The 20425-nt window shown below is 37.1% G+C and overlaps 1 protein-coding gene across 1 annotated transcript in view; it reads left to right on the top strand.

Moving 5' to 3' along the window:
* LOC139763224 (uncharacterized) overlaps positions 1 to 18027 on the top strand; it is a 63252-nt gene extending 45225 nt beyond the window's left edge. Inside the window, exons 2-10 of the mRNA XM_071689082.1 lie at positions 3226 to 3408; positions 4394 to 4578; positions 7182 to 7302; positions 7568 to 7701; positions 10147 to 10260; positions 11325 to 11597; positions 11763 to 11876; positions 13993 to 15370; positions 17721 to 18027. Of these exons, the coding sequence (XP_071545183.1) occupies positions 3226 to 3408; positions 4394 to 4578; positions 7182 to 7302; positions 7568 to 7701; positions 10147 to 10260; positions 11325 to 11597; positions 11763 to 11876; positions 13993 to 15370; positions 17721 to 17893 (2675 nt within the window). The 3' untranslated portion in view covers positions 17894 to 18027. The remainder of the gene's footprint in view (positions 1 to 3225; positions 3409 to 4393; positions 4579 to 7181; positions 7303 to 7567; positions 7702 to 10146; positions 10261 to 11324; positions 11598 to 11762; positions 11877 to 13992; positions 15371 to 17720) is intronic.
* Positions 18028 to 20425: the final 2398 nt, after the last annotated feature.

The raw sequence follows: 20425 nt of genomic DNA, 5'->3' as shown, positions 1-20425 counted from the left end.
TCATTTTTGTGAACATCCTACAAATAGCACTGTAGGGTCGTTGTCAAGGTGAACCTCTCTCATGGTTCACAATTGATGTGCATACAGTCTACAGCCAAGGGAGTAACCAGATTTTTTTAGGGGTAGGCATTTTGAAAAAAGGGAAGGCGCGCGAGTACTATATATATGCTATATGGAAGTGCTCGTTCATATGCACTGTATTCGTGTGTGTATATATATATATATATATATATATATATATATATATATATATATATATATATATATTTATATATATATATATAGTTGTATGTGTGTGTGTGTGAGCGAATGAGGCCTTTTCTTCTGTTCCTGGCGAATTAGTAAGAATATAGATGTAATGAGCTGTTCATCTTGCTTCATGAAATATTTCAACACAACTCTGTACCATTATAGCGAAGGGAGGTTGTTATGGTGGGGACATACCTATGGGCTACGCCAATGCCTCCAGCACTAAACTGTTTGTATTAGGCAAGTTTAGAGTGCATGAGGGGCAAAACATTCCATGATCGTTATATTCCGCCGTAGTTTTCTAAATATGATACAGTTTGCGTAACATTTCATTTACAGTGTACATACATTTGCTTCTTATTCATCACAGAAAAACGTGAGAAATACAGAACCCAAGGCATTTTCAACGAGAACGTTTCTCTTTTTCAAAAGTTTCGTCACCGATGTTTTCTGGAAATGTTTAGAATATATAAAACACTTTTGTCACTTTGCAGAACAAATATGTGTTGCTCCCTGCAATGTCTGGAGGTGACTTTAAGTAGTGAGGGGAAAACTGGTCTCGTATTTACTGATAATGCTCATGTAAGATTAATGACGTTTGCTGAAAAATAAGTCGAGGTCAGTCAGGCCTTTGCCCTTTGGACAGTTCCTGCGATCTTATGTATATATATATATATATATATATATATATATATATATATATATATATATATATATATATATGTATATGTATATATCAACAATGTCAGACGTTTAGTATAACCTCGCTTTCAGCTCTGTTACGCAATCGTCATCTAAATATAATCAGCAGATTTATCTCGGTGAGAGTGGCAGGAAACGAACAACTTCGATGTTATATTGCCATTGATAACTCCCTACTCCAGCATCGAATTTACACTGGACGGCATATGGGTATTTAGCGAAGAAATGATTCACCTGTATGTGTACGTTACTTTTAAAAGAGATACCTGATGTATATGACGTTTTCTAAAGAGATATCCCAGTTTTCTTGGCGTTTCTTTTATGAGTGATTTCCATACCCAGGTTCGTTCGGTGTTTATTGCTTAGAGAGTAAGTACCTACTGACTTCGACAAGAGTTTGCCACGGGCCAATTGAGAGAGAGAGAGAGAGAGAGAGAGAGAGAGAGAGAGAGAGAGAGAGAGAGAGAGAGAGAGAGAGAGAGGTGGGTATGCAGTGTGAACTAGTAATACGCAATAGTTCAAGGTTAGGACGGCTTTCACTTTGGATTTCCTCAGAACACGACTAAACTAACTGCTGGTGGCGTGGGGACGGGGCTTTTATGTCTCGTTTTCAATTATGGTAAATTAATCAGTAAGTTAAGCAGATATCTCATTTAACCACATGGTTTTCTGAACGTTTTTTCTTTTATTCGTTAGGCTTTAATGTTTACTACTTTATTTACAGCAGACTTTCGTTGAATAGGCAGGAGTCGAAGCGGTAATTATTTCAGCTGTAGACCAGTGTTGTTTGTGATCCTTTTAGATTCTGAGAAGAAGGTTGTTATGAGGAATGATAAACAAATACTCCCTGGAGTGCATCGGGGTCATGTTGTGACCTTGAGAGCGTCGACCGCCTCCTGGTTAGTAACTGGTTAAGCAGCCGCTGGGCTCCCTAGCTTCCCATAGGATGAGCACCATCGGTCTGGCAGGGCCATAACTCAGGAACTGGTGTAGACTTGTACCATTAATTATACCTACCGTGTGATGCATCTTGAAATATGCGAGGGATTATAAGGGGTCATGGCATGAATGTGTGATCTTTAAAGAACGTTCTGCAAGGAGGGCTTGGCTCAATGATAAGTAACGGCTTTAGTTACAGACTGAAGAAAAACAAGGCTTTGCATAAACTGGATCTGAGGCCAGGTAAGTTGTAGCTGAATGTTGAAGATTAGAATTGGTAATTCAAGTCGCAGTAGATATGGAGTTTTTGACAACTAATTACACTATATTGCTGAAAAAGCTGGAATGTAAAGGGAAACAATTTTTTTTCACTGCCTAGGACCGGTCCTTACACTCAGCCTGAGAACTAACATAGTCAAGCTTTGTTTGTAAGTGCTTCACGCAGTATATATTACAAAGCAAATATCTCTGTCAATGTAAGCTTTAAAAAAAACATAGACAATTCAAATCTTGGTGCTCAGCATCGCCTCTGAATAATGGAATGTTTGGAAGACGGTAATATTATTACCTGCCAGTAACACACCTCGCCCTTTTGGAAACGTAGCACGCCCAGTTAGGCATAGGTTTCAACGTTGCAGTCGGTCATAAGACAAATATTTGCCGTCAAAATAGTAATTGTCCTAACTAGGGAGTTATACATACAAGAATTCAAATTATGAGAATTTTATTATATGGTACAATAAATTAAAGTTATTCTGAATGAATATAAGAAAGATTTACTGATTATACGTAATCATAGATATCGTTCCAGTGGTTTAGAATACTAATTAGCTGCACAGTTGTCAGTCAAGTCGCTCGAGCGTGTGTTGTATCATTGCAGTTATGAAGGTTCTTGTGCAAACATGACTAAATACTTTTAAGGGGAACACAGTGCACACCCAGTGCACAAAAACAAGTTAATTGAACTGAACTAGAGACATTCGTTGGCAAATATGTACTTAAACATGATGATTTTTATTATTTAAAAACTTATGGGTAAGAAAGTATGTAACTACGGAAATATAGGTAAATATGCAGGTCTATGTTTATACTTAATGCACATTTCATTCTATTCTCCATACCCTAAAGGACCCAAAAAACTTCACCACCTGCAGGTATTAACGCCAGAATTTTTGTCATATTAAAAGTTCTTCCTAAATTTCTCTGTTCATCTAGAGAGACACACAGTACCTGTTTTAAAGTTCTTGTCTACTGGTATCCATTACAAATTATGTGTGTGTGTGTATATATATTCAGAAAACCAACAGGTAGTAATCTGCTTTCCCTCCCCAACAGGCGTCCATTACTTCCTGAGCGAGGCCCTGCCAGCGGAACCCTTGAGTGGGAAGCTAGAATGCCTTCGTCGCGGGTTGGTGCTGCAATTGGAGGCGCTGGCCATCTCATACCCTATCCTCAGGATCAGGGCCCGTTCTTCTGCCTCCCTCCCCTACCTTGCCATGGACCAGGGTAACATCCATGGTGAGACTTTTACCTTCAAGTGTATGCTAGAGGACCTATCTTTTATTCATTACCAATGATGGGATTTTGATTTTAGGAAGGGTTAACGTGTAGCATTCACCTTATATATTTCTTGATAAACAGTAGTTTTACTCAGCTGCTACGCACATTGTACAGCTATCTGGAGCCTTTTTTTTTTTGTAGAGGGTGGGGGTGAGCAATTCTTATACCCATTTTGGAAGAAGCTCTAAGACTTTGAAACAAGTTATCCAGATTTAGGTAAAGAATGGATTAGGGGTACAGTTTTAGTAAACATAGACATACAAACATCAACAAACGACCTGATTGATAGATAGGGTGAACTAGGGAATCGAATATGAAAATGAGTATAAATCATATATATATATATATATATATATATATATATATATATATATATATATATATATATATATATATATATTCCTATGAGTGCACGGGGAAAATGAAACGCAAGTTCCCAAGTGCACTTTCGTGTAATAATCACATCATCAGGGGAGACACGAAAGTGTACTTGGCAACTTATCGTGTTTCATTTTCCCCGTGGACTCATAGGAATATATATGATCATGCGCAAAATTATGATCCTTTCCAACATATATATACATGTATGTATGTATGTATGCACATACACATACATATTAATACTTGCTCGCCTTCATCCAGTCTCGGCGCCACCCTAACCACTCACAATTTGATTCAGGCTTGCTATCTGCAGGCATTCATTTGAAATGCATTCCAATTCATAAATACGTAGGTAAGCACGTTTGTAATTTGGCTTATGGGATGCCCATATATTCGAGGACTGAACATTCTGCTAAACATGTACTCGTCACTTCTACAGATCTCGACAAAATTTAGTGAGATTATATCATACTACGTGCTGTAGTTAGTGTACTAAGCAGTTCTAGGTCATGTGCTTGATTACAAAAGATAGTATTTGATAACAATTTGATTGATTTCGCAGGTGTTCAGCATCGTAGTGAGAGTATGAGCAGTGGCAGCAGTGGCTCCAATAGCTACAGCAATAGTTCTAGTGGTGATGGCCTTGTAGTAGGCCCAGGCAGGGGTGGCTGTGCCACTCTTGACCGACAGCACCTGCAGCAGAATTTTCTTCAGGATGAAGAGTATGAAGACTTTCAAGACAGTAAAGTAAGGGTTGGGATATACTGTATATTAATCAGAGTTATATCTTATTATATATTGGGAGGTAAGTTTGAATGGAGAAAAACTGGAGGAAGTAAAGTGTTTTAGATATCTAGGAGTGGATCTGGCAGCGGATGGAACCATGGAAGCGGAAGTGGATCATAGGGTGGGGGAGGGTGCGAAAATCCTGGGAGCCTTGAAGAATGTGTGGAAGTCGAGAACATTATCTCGGAAAGCAAAAGTGGGTATGTTTGAAGGAATAGTGGTTCCAACAATGTTGTATGGTTGCGAGGCGTGGGCTATGGATAGAGTTGTGCGCAGGAGGATGGATGTGCTGGAAATGAGATGTTTGAGGACAATGTGTGGTGTGAGGTGGTTTGATCGAGTAAGTAACGTAAGGGTAAGAGAGATGTGTGGAAATAAAAAGAGCGTGGTTGAGAGAGCAGAAGAGGGTGTTTTGAAATGGTTTGGGCACATGTAGAGAATGAGTGAGGAAAGATTGACCAAGAGGATATATGTGTCGGAGGTGGAGGGAACGAGGAGAAGAGGGAGACCAAATTGGAGGTGGAAAGATGGAGTGAAAAAGATTTTGTATGATCGGGGCCTGAACATGCAGGAGGGTGAAAGGAGGGCAAGGAATAGAGTGAATTGGATCGATGTGGTATACCGGGGTTGACGTGCTGTCAGTGGATTGAATCAGGGCATGTGAAGCGTCTGGGGTAAACCATGGAAAGCTGTGTAGGTATGTATATTTGGGTGTGTGGACGTATGTATATACATGTGTATGGGGGTGGGTTGGGCCATTTCTTTCGTCTGTTTCCTTGCGCTACCTCGCAAACTCGGGAGACAGCGACAAAGCAAAAAGAAAAAAAAAATCTTGTAAAAGCATCAGTTAGAATGAGTTAGAGCAGAGTCTTACATTGAAAGGGAACACCAGAGTGAAGGTGAAGAGACAGTAAAAGCAGGGTATGACATTAAAGGAGTATGCTGTGAATTGCTACAACTATGCTTCTTTGGTATGGTTGTGTAGTATTGGAAAAGATAGATATGATATACATAGATAATTCCATGAGGATGAAATAGAAACCACTAAATCATCATTGATTTTCAAACCAAATGTGAATTGAAATTGAAATGAAGCCTTGCTGAATATAAAGTATGTTGGGAAGAACTAGTGGGACTTGTAGATCAAATCATTTGTGTTTTCTTGTATTTTTTCCAGTATTCATTGAATAGTTAGGTACTACATTTACTGCATATGGTTTACAGCTTTTGATAGGATTACCTTCTCTATTATTCTTTGTAAGTGTGGTATGTTATTGAAATTTTATGCTTTGATTAATTATGGTTTATAGTAGATGTATTAGTAATCCTGTGGAAGGATAGTATATGTCAGTGTTGAGATATGCAGTGGGTGCATCGTGTAGCAGAATAGAGTGCCGCTGGTGTAATGTATACTGTTCCATTCTACAGCCAAAATATGTGTACAACAAATGAATATATATTATCTGAAATGAAAAGCAAACACATATAGGATACAGCTGTGTGATGTGCCAAAGAATTATTTTGTGCCAAAGACTTATGGTATGCAACCATTAATCAGTGACTGACAAATGTAGCAAAAATATGTGGCGTACAGTTCTTTGATGTATACATGTGTGAGGTATATATATGAAGGGAATAGTTGGCATACATTTGAATTTACTGATTATTTGCAACCCATAAGGGATATTTTTAGTGCACTGTAGATCAGTTGTATTTTCAGAAAGCTTTATACAAGTACAGAAACTATTGAGAAGTGGGATGACAAGAATGAAAATTGATCCCATCAGCAAGTATCAGGTGACGCTGGAAAGTCACAGGAGTTACCACAGTGAATCAACTTTTGGAGTCAAGGTTACAGAGGAGCTAGTATGCATTTATTTAGGGATAGCAACAGTATGTTTTTAAGATGTTTCTTTGAATGCCCTTATTGGAGGATGCATATAAAGGATCAGATTTCTTTATGCAAATACCACAGAAGTGGATGATTTGTGTTACAAAATATTTTCATGTAAGAGTCTGTTTAGATTTATAGAGGAAAGTAAATGTACAGGTATAAGCTTTGAGCTTACTGATAACTCATCTCTTGACCTTTCTTACTTTGTCTTCACAATCAGGGAGTACATCCTCTATGTTAACTTTGTTAAGGCATAAACCAACTTACCGTCATTAAACTGGCTGAAGTTCCTCCATCACTTGCACTATCGAGGCAGTGATATCCCTTGTATCTTCTCTTCCTCTGTGTCTTTAACTGTCAGTCATATACCTCTCCTTGTCTTTGGTATCCATGCTGTCATTTTCAATAGCATTACCATTATCAGTATTACAGTGGCTTTAATTGCCCTAATGTCTTCCCTTTCCTCCCTCTTCCAGTTTTTAGATCCTCTATTTCTTCACTGGAAGTCATAGTTTTTTCTGCAAGCTCACTGTATTCACTCTCAGCACCCCATGAGTTTGGTGAAGAAGGTTTTACGTGTGTTGCCCTTCTTTTGATATGGTAAATGTCTTGTATTGTGTAGATAAGAAGACTGTTTACTATTTTGGTATGCCATATATTTGATGATCAGGGAGATAATGGAATCCTGGAGGAGAAGACAGAGAGAGGCCGGTATGATGCAGATGAGAGAGAAGATATTGATGACGTTTATATGGAATCTGTTGAACCTGTTTCGTTCAGTAATGTGATTGGTAAGTTGAATATATTTATTTTTAGAAAAGCAATTTGTTGAATTTTAGGTTATTTGGATGTATATATATTTTTCATACTTGATCGCTGTTTTTTTATTGCTTCTAGCATTTTTCTTATTAATTGCTCATAAATTCAAGGCTTTTTAGTTTCTAATTTAATGTTTACAAGCTTTGTACAGAATTCATGTCACCATTTTTTTTCTCTTGATCATTATATGTAGGCAGGTGCTGTGGGACGTATTGATAAATCTATAATTCCTTCCAGCCACGTGTGACAAACATGGAATATTGGTAAAGAAAACAAAGGGTCTCTTGCGAAATGTGAAGAATTACTACTGTGTGGCTGCCAGTGGGTTGCTGTATCTCTACCTAAAGGAGACAGATGAAAGACAACGGAAGGTGAGCCTCCTGCCCCATCTCCTTCCCTATCCCAGCTAAACAAAGTCCTGAAGGTGGGATGATTTATAAAAGATCAGTTGTATATTTACAGTCAAAAAGTATCCCAAAAATGCTTTTATCATATATTTGTTTTCTTGGAGAACACTCGCCCAGATGAGAGAAGATAGCTCAATATCTCCCACTAACTTTGAAGTGTAGCTAACCCCAGATTTGTATCAGATAACACCTGACAACTTTTCTTTCCTGTTATTGATTCTTATATCTTACTGTTTTACCACCATGAGTTTTTAATGGATATTTTTCAGATTAACTTATGATATGTTGTGATGATATTGTGAATTGATTGCATTCTCATGTGATCACTTTTTATGCCATTTTGTTGTGGATATTGGCATATACAATAGTACTTTGAAATTTTTGTGAATGATTGTGATATTTGGGTTAAACTGTCTGTATAGGTATAGATGGACAATGATGTTTTTGTGACCATCACCATGTATACAAATGTCACCAAAGAGTAGTTAAGGTCATATTTTTGTATCTGAAGTCATTTTAGAGTCTGCTCATCAATATATGAGCCTTTAGATGTCAATGTATCGTTTTCAGATGTATATGTGTATATTCAGTTTCTCAGTTTTCATTTTTTCAAGCATCTTGAATTTCAGTCTTTTCTCTGATTGCTAGTATGGCGTCCCTGAGTTAGGATCATCTGGTGACATTGTTTCCAGCTCAACTCATAACATCTGCCTCTCCTTTCTCGAGGACTTTTTGTAATCATAATTTGGTCCTCAGTATCTCGAATGCATTGGGTGACTTCTATTATAACTGTCATTTGCAACCCTCCATTTTATTCCAATACTGAGAGTTCAGCTCTATACTCTTCTACTTCCTTCAGATATGGGCCTTCTTCATTTGTGCATTCTTTACTCAGGTTACTTCAACTGGTTCCCTTATGCTCTTTCAGACTTGGTAATGTCTTTCAGAGGGATAGATATAATTAATACTCATCCTAATTGTTACCTCTTTGTTGTTCAGCCCCTTGATATATTCAGTATATGTTGTATTATTGCAACTTTTAATCATTCTTGGAAATTTATCCCACTGAAATAGCTAGGTCTGCCTCAAAAGAATGGAATTCTGTTCATTAAACATATTTCTCCTCAGAGCAACTGCACAGGCAATGTGGATAGCTGAGCATTTCCTCCTGCCTTCTCAGGAGAATTCAGTGAAAAGCATCTCGCCTTATTTGCTTAACTTTTCTCACTTCTTTACTTGAATTGCTTTTCTTTTCCATCAGTTAGTTTTCTCTGTTATACAGATACTGATTTGGATTCTACTCTCTAGAGTTGGCTACTTTTAGCCTCCTCATCCTGTTACATCATGAAGACCAGTATGTTCCAGATATGCTATGTGAGCAGTGGCAATTCAGAGGTTACCCAAATTTACTCTTGGCTTTTATTCATCCACAACTAGACTGTAGAACTCTTTAATTCCTAATATTTTCTCTGACTCCTAGAAGCTGTCTTTTTTTATTTAGAGGCAGTTCTTCTATCACGTAAAGAATGGTTGACACTTGTTTGTGTTTCTCTTGATAACTGACCTGTGTTTATGATCATTGAATTTTTGTTAAAGAAAAATAAGAATAAATACAGATATCTTTTGACAAAGTTAAATGAGTCGGGAGTATCGTGCACTCGCAGCTTACTTGGGGCATGTTTGATGAACATAGTTCAAAACTCTTGTAAGGAACAAATATGAGTGAACGTGGTGTTCTTAGTGAACATAAACACTCATAGTGGAAATGGTAAACTCATGCAGAATGTTGTACACTTTAAGCAGACTTAGAATATTGGTATATTCATTGAATGTTGTTGAAATACTGGTACATACTTTGAATATGTTGAATTACAATGAACTAGGAGTGAATGGAGGTAGCATGGAGTACTGTAAGTGACTATTGTTCTTTTATTTTGAATATACAGCCTTTGTAATGACATAGAACTCTTACAGTGAATATGTTATAGCTACAATGAAGGTAGATCACTTGATGAACAGCATGAAAATGGAGCACCTATAGTTATTGAAGAGAACATGTAGGAATATGATGCTCGTAAAATAGACATAGGATACTTAAAGTGGACATGTACCCCATGAGTTGGAACCTGTATCACCTGAGCTTGTTTTCAAGGTTGAAGGGACATTTATGAAAAGCTATCTGCTGTATTGTTATATAGAATATGTTTAGTATTGAATTTGAGTTCCACATATTATGAGAGCACCACCTTGATATATTTTGTTCCATAAAAGATATAGTTTTTTGAAATGAAAATTGCCAGGTAATCCATTGGTGTTGGTGCCTTTTTGTTAATTTATCTTCTAGTATAAAAAATGTTTTGTAATGTAGAATAATTTTTGAGTTTGTCACTGAGATTGAATTTGTTTCAGACGATTGACCTAACAGGATACTCAGCACGAGTAGCAACAGGGGAAGATATTCGAGACCAACGTAAAAGGGATGCTGCATTTGAGATTGTTGGTCCAGGAAAAAAAACACATACGGTAAGTTTATTAAGTCACGGGAAGTCCTAGTTTACAAACCAAAATTACTGTGGATTTGTTTTTGTTCAGTGAATAAGTTGTGAAAAGAGGAAAATTGTGGTGAAGCTAAGATGGAAAGTTGTTGTTGATAAAGAGAAACAGGATATGGAATGAGAGGTTTAATGTAGAAATTTATGATAATTGGAGGGCTAAAAGGAAAGAAAATTGTCTGTTAAGAAAAAAAATTGGTGTACATTGACAGGAGGAGATCGAAAATGGATTTCACTTAAAGGCTGACTTAAAATCTAAGGAAAAGGAATGAGCATTTTAGGAGATGAAAAGGTGAGAAGTCAATTTAAAAAGAGTGTATTCTAAACAGCTCTATCTAGGATAGTATGACTGATGATAGTACAACAGATGATGAAGTTTGTTTGAGATGAAGAGAGTAGTTTGAATTGGAAAAATATGCTCACTTTAAAAAATTTATTGGTAATAATACTATAGGAAATGTGTATGTGTAAGTTCTGTATGCTTGGGGACTGAGTGCAGAATTAGTATTGGGAAGGGATGGACATTGAAATGGAGAGAAGACCAATAATTCCTTTTCAAATCGCTGCTGCTTTCACAGTTTTTGTGACAGCAGTATTTGAAGGGTTATTGAAAGTGGAGTTGAAGAATGTGTGGCATATCTCCCAGTAGTGTTGGAGTGTGAATATTGCTGAAGGAAGAAAGTACCAGCGGGAGAGGCAGCAATCACTGACTTTATCATGGCAGCTTTTTCATCGATAACCATAGCTCATAAGTTGATTGGAATTTCTCAGATATCAAATTAATGATCCTGTTTGACACCTACGTAGTATGTAGTAACTAGGGCAGAAGTATCTGCTGATTGGTTAGAAGTCAGTTTTCTGCTGTGAAAATCTTGTACCACACCTTTTATCACCGATACTCTGTGGATTCTTCAGTGCAATTAGAATGACTCATCCTGTTGGTATGTATATATTCTTGTAGAGAAAGGTTTTGTACATATCATTTTCTTTCTGTTTATTGTTAAACAAAGGTTTTTACATATCTTTTTCTTTCAGTTCATTGCCCGCACAGCACGTGATAAAGTGGAGTGGCTGGCTGCTATAGATAGAACCATAAAATCAGGTCGTAATCGCACACCAACCTCTGTCAGCTCTGTTGTGGAAACTGTTCAGAACACAAATGGTAGTGGTGATACACATGCAGGGAATACTGAACATATTCTACCACCAAAGGCTCCTCCACCTTTGCATATGGTACAAAAAAGAGATGGCAAACCTGCTGAAGAATATTTTTATTATCATGATGTAGCTAGTGATGTCAAAGAGGAGGTAAGTCTTATCTTTAAAGCATTACACATATGATAGGTATCGGTAATAGAAAATGAGTACATTCAAATCATGTAAGCACATACCCTTTTTTCATTGATTAGTTGATATACTCTGTATGATCTTTTTTTTCAAAAGATAAAGATGGCAATTACTCATACTTTGTAGGTATATGAGCCTGTAGGTTCTGAAGGAGTGATTGCCAGTCACTTTGAGACACTTCCACCACCACCACCATCATTGCTGACACCACAGTCAACGGAACTCCCGGATTATGACCCGGTAACTGTTGCTGATATATCACTTTTTGGATAGCCTTAAAGCATTCTAGAAGCCCATTTGAAGTATGAAGGGATCTGCCTGTTAACAAGAGTTAAGCTTTAAGAGCTCCTTTTGAATATATTCACTTCTGCCTTTCAGTGCTTCAGGTTCTCTTTCAGTCTATCTGTCCATTATTGTCTGTGTAGTTTTTCTCTACCTATCTGTCTTTTTGTTTGTCCATCTGATTGTCTGTATATTTACATACCTATCAATCTGCTTATCTGTCTGTCTTTCTGTTAATCATTGTGTATCTATGTCAGTCTGTCTATCTGTCTGTTTGATATCATTACTCCATTGGCATCCATGGGGTGGGTCAAGTACATACAGCCTCTAAAAAATTTCACTCACATCCTTAACAGTGACTCCCACTCACATAAAATGCTTCTTACTTTTTCATTTTGCACACACTGTTGATTCACGTTAGATGAATGTTTCCACTCACACCACCTCCACAGAAAAAATGCTTATTTTGCATCTAATCCTCAGTCACTCATCTAGCATCTTCATCTGAATAATCACTTGGTATTATCTGACTGTCTGTATTTAAAATGTTGTGGTTCCCATTGTGTGAAATGAAAATAGAGAGTTTTTGCTACTTGTAGCTTTGGGATGTCTTCAAGGGACATTATACTTGCAGTAAAGCTCACATTGTCTGGCTTTGTGTATTTGCATTGGAAAGTGGTATATTACTTCAAGTTAGATGTCACAGCTTGACTGCCCAGGGACTATTTGGGGCAGATAGCACTGGGCTCTCAGCCCAGTATATTACACTGCATGTGAATAAACATTCTACATATATTAGGCTGTCAGCCTAGTGCATTATGCCGCATGGGAATATACATCCTACCTGCTCTCAAAGTAAACAAGGAAAACGCTGACTTATGTAATGGAGCTTTACAGAATAATGCTTTACTATATATAGAATAACTACACACTCAAAAGCATCTTTAGGAGGGTCTTTCTGCCTTCCACCGTGATACACTTGAAACATAATTGCATTCTCATTAGACAGTTGGGTTGAGTCTGATGGCATAGTATTACTCTGGGACACTTGGCTGTTGGGTTGCTGTGTCCCTTGCCACTGATGTTGTTGGCTCATTGACTGTAGATGGTTGCATGTTTCCTCTCTTTAGTACTGACAGCCTACCATATGACATAAAGTCTGTACCTTCATACTTTTGCCAGCAAGCCTGGGTGATTCCGTACCTTTGATATAGATTCTTCCTCTGTGTGATATTGTACCCCAGCATTAACTACTGGAATTGTTGGGCTCCTTGGGTGTCTGCTTTATCCATTAGGATGAATCAGGTATCTGCATTCCCTGGGAATGAAGAGACTTTTTTCAGTGCACATCTACATTGTAAATTGCCATTCCAAGGGCACAGAATTCACAGCCATCTCCCTGTGGCCAACTGTTTTGGATTCTTGTCATTCTCCTGTTGGGGAATATTTAGATGCTGTATGAGGATCTTGTCAGTTTTGAGGTCGACATGATCTTGGATGTGCTCCCTGATCATTGCAGTAGACCATACAATCAACTTCACTTCTCTGTTGGACTGTACAGGTTAAAGTGGTGCTGCCATCAGTAGAAAATCCTTTTAGCTCTAAAGTCACTATATAGGGTTGAGATTGATGCTTGTGTTGATGTGTCTTTAATGAATAACCATATACATCAGCCCATTGAATTAGAATGATCATGTGCAGTAAATTGTAGAAAGATTACAAGTTTTTTAATAGATATATACGTTGTCACATATGCATTCAGCAGCGCCATGAGTGCTGTTTCTTTCAAGCACCAATTGAGTGTGTTAGAGGAATATATGAAAGTAAAAATAGATATGTTAGTTTTCAGTCATAAAAATTATTGTGTTAGTTTCATGGTTTTATTGTTTATAAAATTTTTGCAGTATGTGTAGTTAGCATTAGCTACCATGAAAAGGTGAATAATTTTAGTATATCGTAAGAAAACAGGAACGGTATGAGTACGCAAAGTTTGATACATATATTGATTGGTAGAACTGAAGAGATCAACTTTACAGGAAATGTTGATAATAGATGAATATTGTGTTTTCCTTAGGTATGTCCTGATGACCTCCCACCACCTCTACCAGAGGGTCCACTCCCATCAACTCCCAAATTAGGAAGACAACCTCCAGGACGGCCACCACCTCCAACTGTCATGCAAGATCGAATCAACAAACAGGCAGGGAGACCTCTTCCTGAGGCACCTTCTGAGCCAAGTGAAGGTGTTGATGACCCCATTGGTATTTATTGTGAAATTGAGGAAGATGAATTTGAAACTAGCCAGGAAAATCTATTTAAGGATATTGAATCAGGAACAGAAAATAACATAGTGGAAGCTATAAATTTGAAGAATTCAGACCATGAGACAAAATCAAAACAAGGTTGTATGTTGTCTGAAGGCCTTCCTAACCAGAAGAATACTGAAGCACCACCTCTTCCCAGCAGGGCATCATCGAACTCATTAGTTGGATTTTTCAGTGATGAAATATTTATAAATATTTCAGAGCTTAGCCCTGCACATCACTCGCACAGGTATCCTTCCCGCTCACCTAACCCAAAAACACCTCCCAGATTACCTCCAAAAGGAATCCCACTTGTACCAACAACAGATGATGATTCTGAATACAAAGTGCCCACAGTCTTAGGAATAGATTCTGAATATCAGATTCCACCATCAAATCCCATTCCTACAGAAGCAGTAGAAAAAGAAGGAAGTGAGGCTATACATGCTATTTCAGGTCCCATACCAACAGCCTCTCAGATATACCAAGTTCCTCCCACACAGACCATTGTCTCAATTAAACCTAGTACAAACGAGAGGAGGAACTCAATTGTTGATGAACATTCTAAACCACTGAGCTCTTTCTTTAGTGGGAAAGATGATCCATATCCTAAAAACAACCTTAAAGCTTTGACTAAGCGGTTTGAGAATATGAGTGATAGTCAACCAGTTGATGAATTAAAAGATGTCAAGTGGCCAGGTCATGGTACATCAGTGAAGGACATGATTGCACGATTAAATAAAAATAAAAACATGACTGAAAAAGACCAACCGAAAACTAAAGAAGAGCCATTGCATCAGCCTCTTGCCATAGATGATAAAGTAGATGGAGAACCTCATAAGTCTGATCCTTCCCATGAAAGTGTGCTAACAGCAACAGACACCGAACAAAAACTGGTTAAGCCAGCCTTGCCACCTAGGCCACACAATCTCCTAAATGGAAATACGTTGACACAAAAAAACATGCCACCAATTAAAGAGAACCAGAGTAGTGATTCTAAGACAGAGAATGGAAATGTGTCTGATGATGACCACTATGAAACTCCAGATGATAATAGCTTTGATAACGCCTTCCAGCAAGATTCTCGAGAGACTTCCCAGACTAAAGACATGACTGTCTTAAGAGAAATCACACCAGAAACAGCAGGAGGTATGTTGTATTGTCTGTTACCCAATTGTTTCTCATTTTACTCATATTCAGAGAAGTTAGGTGCATTTAGAATCTTCCTCGGGCATTTTGTAGTTGAACCCTCTGTCCTGTCATCTTTCCATAAACTGTCTTCTTATCTTGAACCTCTAATCCACCATTTTCACTTGACATATATCATCTCACTTTCCTTCCTCTTCTCAGTCTGATGCTTATGCTGTTTCTCAAACTCAATATATTTCTTTGTAATTTGTACCTGTTCATTTATTGGAATGGGGAAGCCGTAACTTTGGTAAATTTAACCATGCAAAAATGAAGTTTCTACTTATATTTCTTATATAGCTATCTACTTATATTTCTTATATAGCTATCATCAGATATCAAAATATTACAGTTCATCCTTGTACTAACGTGTTAGGCATAACCTTATCCTCCATTTTCTCATGGTAACTCCACATAATGAACATCACAAAGTGCTACTCCTAAAACTTGAAGGTGTTGCAGTTATTTTACCTATGAACAGCTGTTTCTCATCTACAAGGGTTTCATTTATCCCAGTACAGGTGTGCAGAGCACTTTACTATTCACTTATCTGGTATGATTATTCTTTCACTTATCTTTTAGGCAGAGTTGAATCAGAAGCCATCTGCTAACACCTCTCTTGAGCATTCCTTTTCTTTGTACTTTGATGTACCTGTTCTACAAGTTTTATTTTGACCATTATTTTTATGAGGTGTTTCTGTGTGTTGAAGCTTGTAAGACTTGTACCTATGGCATGTGAGTGGCTGCTTCTTTCCAGATTTTCTGTTTGGGCCATTCACATAAGGGCTGGCCATTAGGGTACCTTCTTGTTTTTTCAAACAGCAAAGCTGGGAATTCTTTCCCTTCTTTTGCCTTTCCTTCTTCCTGTAAGTTTTCAAACTTTCTTCCTTCTAGATTGAGATCTACCATCACATGAGTGATGTAGATTAATCCCTATTATTTTTCTTTTCATACATGTTCATCATCTATGTTAGCAAGCGGGCAATAAGAACAGTAAAAAATTTTACGTTGCTATGTACTGATGTATTGTAGCTTACAAGATAAACTGTGTTATTAGTATTATTTTCCATTATAGCCAAAGCTTAATGCTGTAAGTTAAGAAATCCTAATAGAGATTTTTACTTGAAAATTTAAGGTTTTAGGTTTGCGTCCAGCTCATTTGCTCCTCAGCAAGTATGCTGCTTGTTCATCAGATTCATCCATCTTTACTGTTGGTACTTGGTCCATATGACTAGGGAAAACAAGAGTAATTATGAATTATTCTCACCACATTACTCCCTTCTATAATGTTAGCTTAATGTACCAAAACCACAGCCCCTTGTCCACTACAAATGTGAATTATTCTTGCCGCATTACTCCCATCTATAATGTTCACTTAATATACCAAAACCAGAGTCCCCTTTCCACTATGAGGTGACACAGACATTTTTAATGCATATTATTATTTTACTCTTCAGTTGAGATTGCTACAGTTAGTACATACAACTGTCCATGCTGATCACTCAAAGAAAAAGTACATATGTGGAGAACTTTGCCTTGTAACTGCTTTATCAAATGGATACTGTGTTTGCTTGAATACCAGCTTTTGTCAAAAAGATATAAGAAATTAATTATCATTATCATCGTACAAACACATGGGCTCTGATTGATTTACTTTTCTTTTTTCTTGTACCTGAGATGGCAGTGATTAAGGCACGTTTTGCTCATCCCATGTTGTTCACTCTGAAAAGATATAATCATTATATCTTTCACATGCAGATATTTCTTCAAGCATGCTATCTATCTATCTATCTATCTATCTATATATATCTTTTATGCCTCCAGGAACTCCCATCAAGGGGGTGTTCAGAGCAAAAGAGTCTTCACTTATCCCTGTTCTTACATACCTCCCTTGCATACACCATTTCATGCATTCTTCCCCCATTTCTCTCCATCCAGTACTCATCCACTTTATTTCCCCATATCACAGGTGGTCCTCTCACACTTACCCCTTTTATCATAGTGTCACACAAGGGAGTATATAAGAAGAGCTTATGATCTATCTATCTAGATAGATAGATAGATCATACACTCGCCTTTTAAACTTGCATTCTTTCCACACACCCAAACCACCTCAAGGTGTTATGTTACTTGTTCTGCCACTCCACAGTTCATTCCTTTTGCATTCCCTGTCATACCAAATCTCTCATAAATTCACTTATTTTCTGCATTCCACCTAGTCATACCCCATGCTCCTGAATATCATTCAGTAGTTTCATTGTTATAAGGGAAATTTGCAATATGATCTGATAAAGAGCCTTTCTCATTTCAGACTGGTACGTAGCAAAGTTTGCCTTTGTAGCCACCATCGACCAAGCACTAAGCTTCAATCGTGGTGATCCTGTCTTCGTACATGACACCTCTGGCAGTTCTGGTTGGTGGAGAGCAACATGTAAAGGACGTTCTGGCCTTGTACCCAGAGAGTACCTCAAGAAAAAAGAATGACATAGATAAATGAATTTATTTGATCATGATCTGCATTTGAAAAATGTCTCATGCAAAGTATAACTACATTTTGCAAAGAAATGCTCTGTGACATCAGTGTTATGGTATTCATTGTGTCTATATATATGTGATATTCTGCACAGTGATAAGCCTGATGAGGGATATCTAATCAAATCCATATTTGTTACAATTCACCAAGTAAAACCAGTTAAACTTGTAGAAAATGCGGGAAATGGCGAATAGTATGAAAAAAAAAATCAAATCTGAGCTAACAGGCAGGAGCACCCATGTACAGTAAGGATTTCTTAAGTTTCAGGTCTGTTTAGAACACATAATCAGTGTTTCTCTATAGGGTGCAGTAAGAAATACTTAGGCATTCCAAAGAAAGAGTCAATACTCATTTTGTTGACTTTGATGTTTAAGGTAAGAGTTTATGGCAATTAATTTTACCATGAAGTTATGTAGACTTTGCAGAAGTTTTTTGAATTTAATGTCATTTTCTCATGTATCTGTTATATATTATTGGGATGTGTACATGCCTTCGATGTATATTCACCCTAATTTTCCCATAGTAATATCAAATGATATCTCAAGTCTGACTTCACCTTACATCTCAAATATTGCATTTTGTTACCTGCTGAATTGCTAACTGGAACTTGTAAAAGAATGTGGTAGAATTAGATATGTTGCAAGATTCTTACACTTATCAGCATGGGACAGATCAAGAAGTTTTTATGGTGAATACATGTGATACAGGAAAAGAAAAAATCAAAATATATATGTCAAAAATGGCAAAATCAGATTATTTGTTGAAATTGTAATGTCATTAATAGCTTTAGAATTGAATCTTTGTAAAGTATTACAAAATCTTTTCTGGTCTTGGAACAGACTTCTTTGCTAAAACATTTGTCTCAGTATCACAGCAGAAGGTCTGTGCTCACTCTTTGCTCTGAGTAGATGCACAGGAACAATCTAGGGTAACAAAGTTGGGAGACTAACTGAGGAATAAGTGCTATCTTAGTTAGGTATGATCATAATATGTCTTTTTAAAGGATTTCTGACTCACTTGTAGGTGAAGGGAAATGAAGAGACAGCAAGAAAGCAGTTGTGTTGATCAGATAATAGCTGTTAGGCAGGTTGTGAGTAAGCTATAGAAAAGGGAAAGTGTGTACATTGATAATAGTTGTTGAAAACCTGTTAGTTGTTTATACTGAAAACTGTATTATTTATTCTTACTGAATAGAGTTTTTCATTGCCTGTATAAGTAAGGAAGATTATTCAAGTAATGAAAACACCACACAGAATTTTTTAAGAGCCCTAAGATTTTTTGGTGACATTTTAGTGTTTCTTGTACAGCAAGGTAATGCCTGGAACAAGCAAAGAGCAGCTTTATTTGCTCATATCGACCCTCTAATTTTTAGCTTATGGGGCACTTAAACCAGAGCTCCCTGTCCACAGAAGGCCTCACAGGCCTTTCTTTGGTATCCCCTGACCATCACTTCATATGACCCTGGTTCAGCCCATTTGCAGCATTGAAATAAGTTTTTCACTATAGAATTTGAAATATATTTGACATTTGTAATTTATGCATATGCTTTCCTTTATCTATAAGTTGTACACAACTTGCTTGAAAACAAATATCTGGCCTATTCAAGTGCTTCCTTGGCAAATCTTGATTGCTCTTTACCAACAAGGGAGGGTATGGATCTTCAATGAGTCATCTACAACCATTGAATTTACAACTCTGCGTAATCTGTTTTTTGTTTTTCTCCTGAAATTTTTGTACATTCAAGTCATTTTCCTCTCTTGAACTTACAAATGGTTAAGAAAACTTACCAGCATTCATCAAGCAATATGTTATCTGTTTTTGCCTTTCCCTACTTGTTCGGATAGCTAATAGTCACTGGCGCAGAGAGAGCAGGCATTGCTAATTTTTATACACCACTGATTTACCATTGATTACGCCTTGGTATTAGAAATACTTGAAATGTTTGCTGAAGGTTGTTGCTGTCAAAACCTTTTTTTCACTAGAGGGACTACTGGATATAAAACAAAATATGAAAATGTTATAAAGCTCTTGGGAAACACTAACCCACGCTAATAAGAGAAAGAGCAAGTAGGAAATGGTAAAAACAGTATACTGTTTGATGAATGCTGGTAACTTTTCTTGATGATATGTAAGCTCAAGGGAAGCAGATGAATTGGATGTACAGTTGTTTTAGAGAAATAAAGTTAAGATTTTGAAAGGAGTTATGAATGTGGAAGCTGTACATGGTTCAGAGAAGGAACAAAGGGTAGTTCAAGAACAAAAATACATCTTCAACTTACTACAGTACATAAGCAAACTTGAAATAGTGCAGGTCTTTATTAGGACTTGTGAATGAAAGATTTTTAACAGGGTTTACTCCCAGAACATCGTTATTATCAGAATTTTACATTAGTTTGTCAGAGTGTACAGTCTACATTGAAAAAAGAAAGTCATGTAAAGTGTGTGTGTTGTAAATACCATTTTTAGATGTATTTGATATTAAG

Source organism: Panulirus ornatus, chromosome 46 (genome assembly GCF_036320965.1).
Source record: "Panulirus ornatus isolate Po-2019 chromosome 46, ASM3632096v1, whole genome shotgun sequence".
Classification (NCBI taxonomy): domain Eukaryota; kingdom Metazoa; phylum Arthropoda; class Malacostraca; order Decapoda; family Palinuridae; genus Panulirus; species Panulirus ornatus.
The sequence above is the reverse complement of the archived record's forward strand: the minus strand, read 5'-3'. Positions and strand labels throughout refer to the sequence as shown.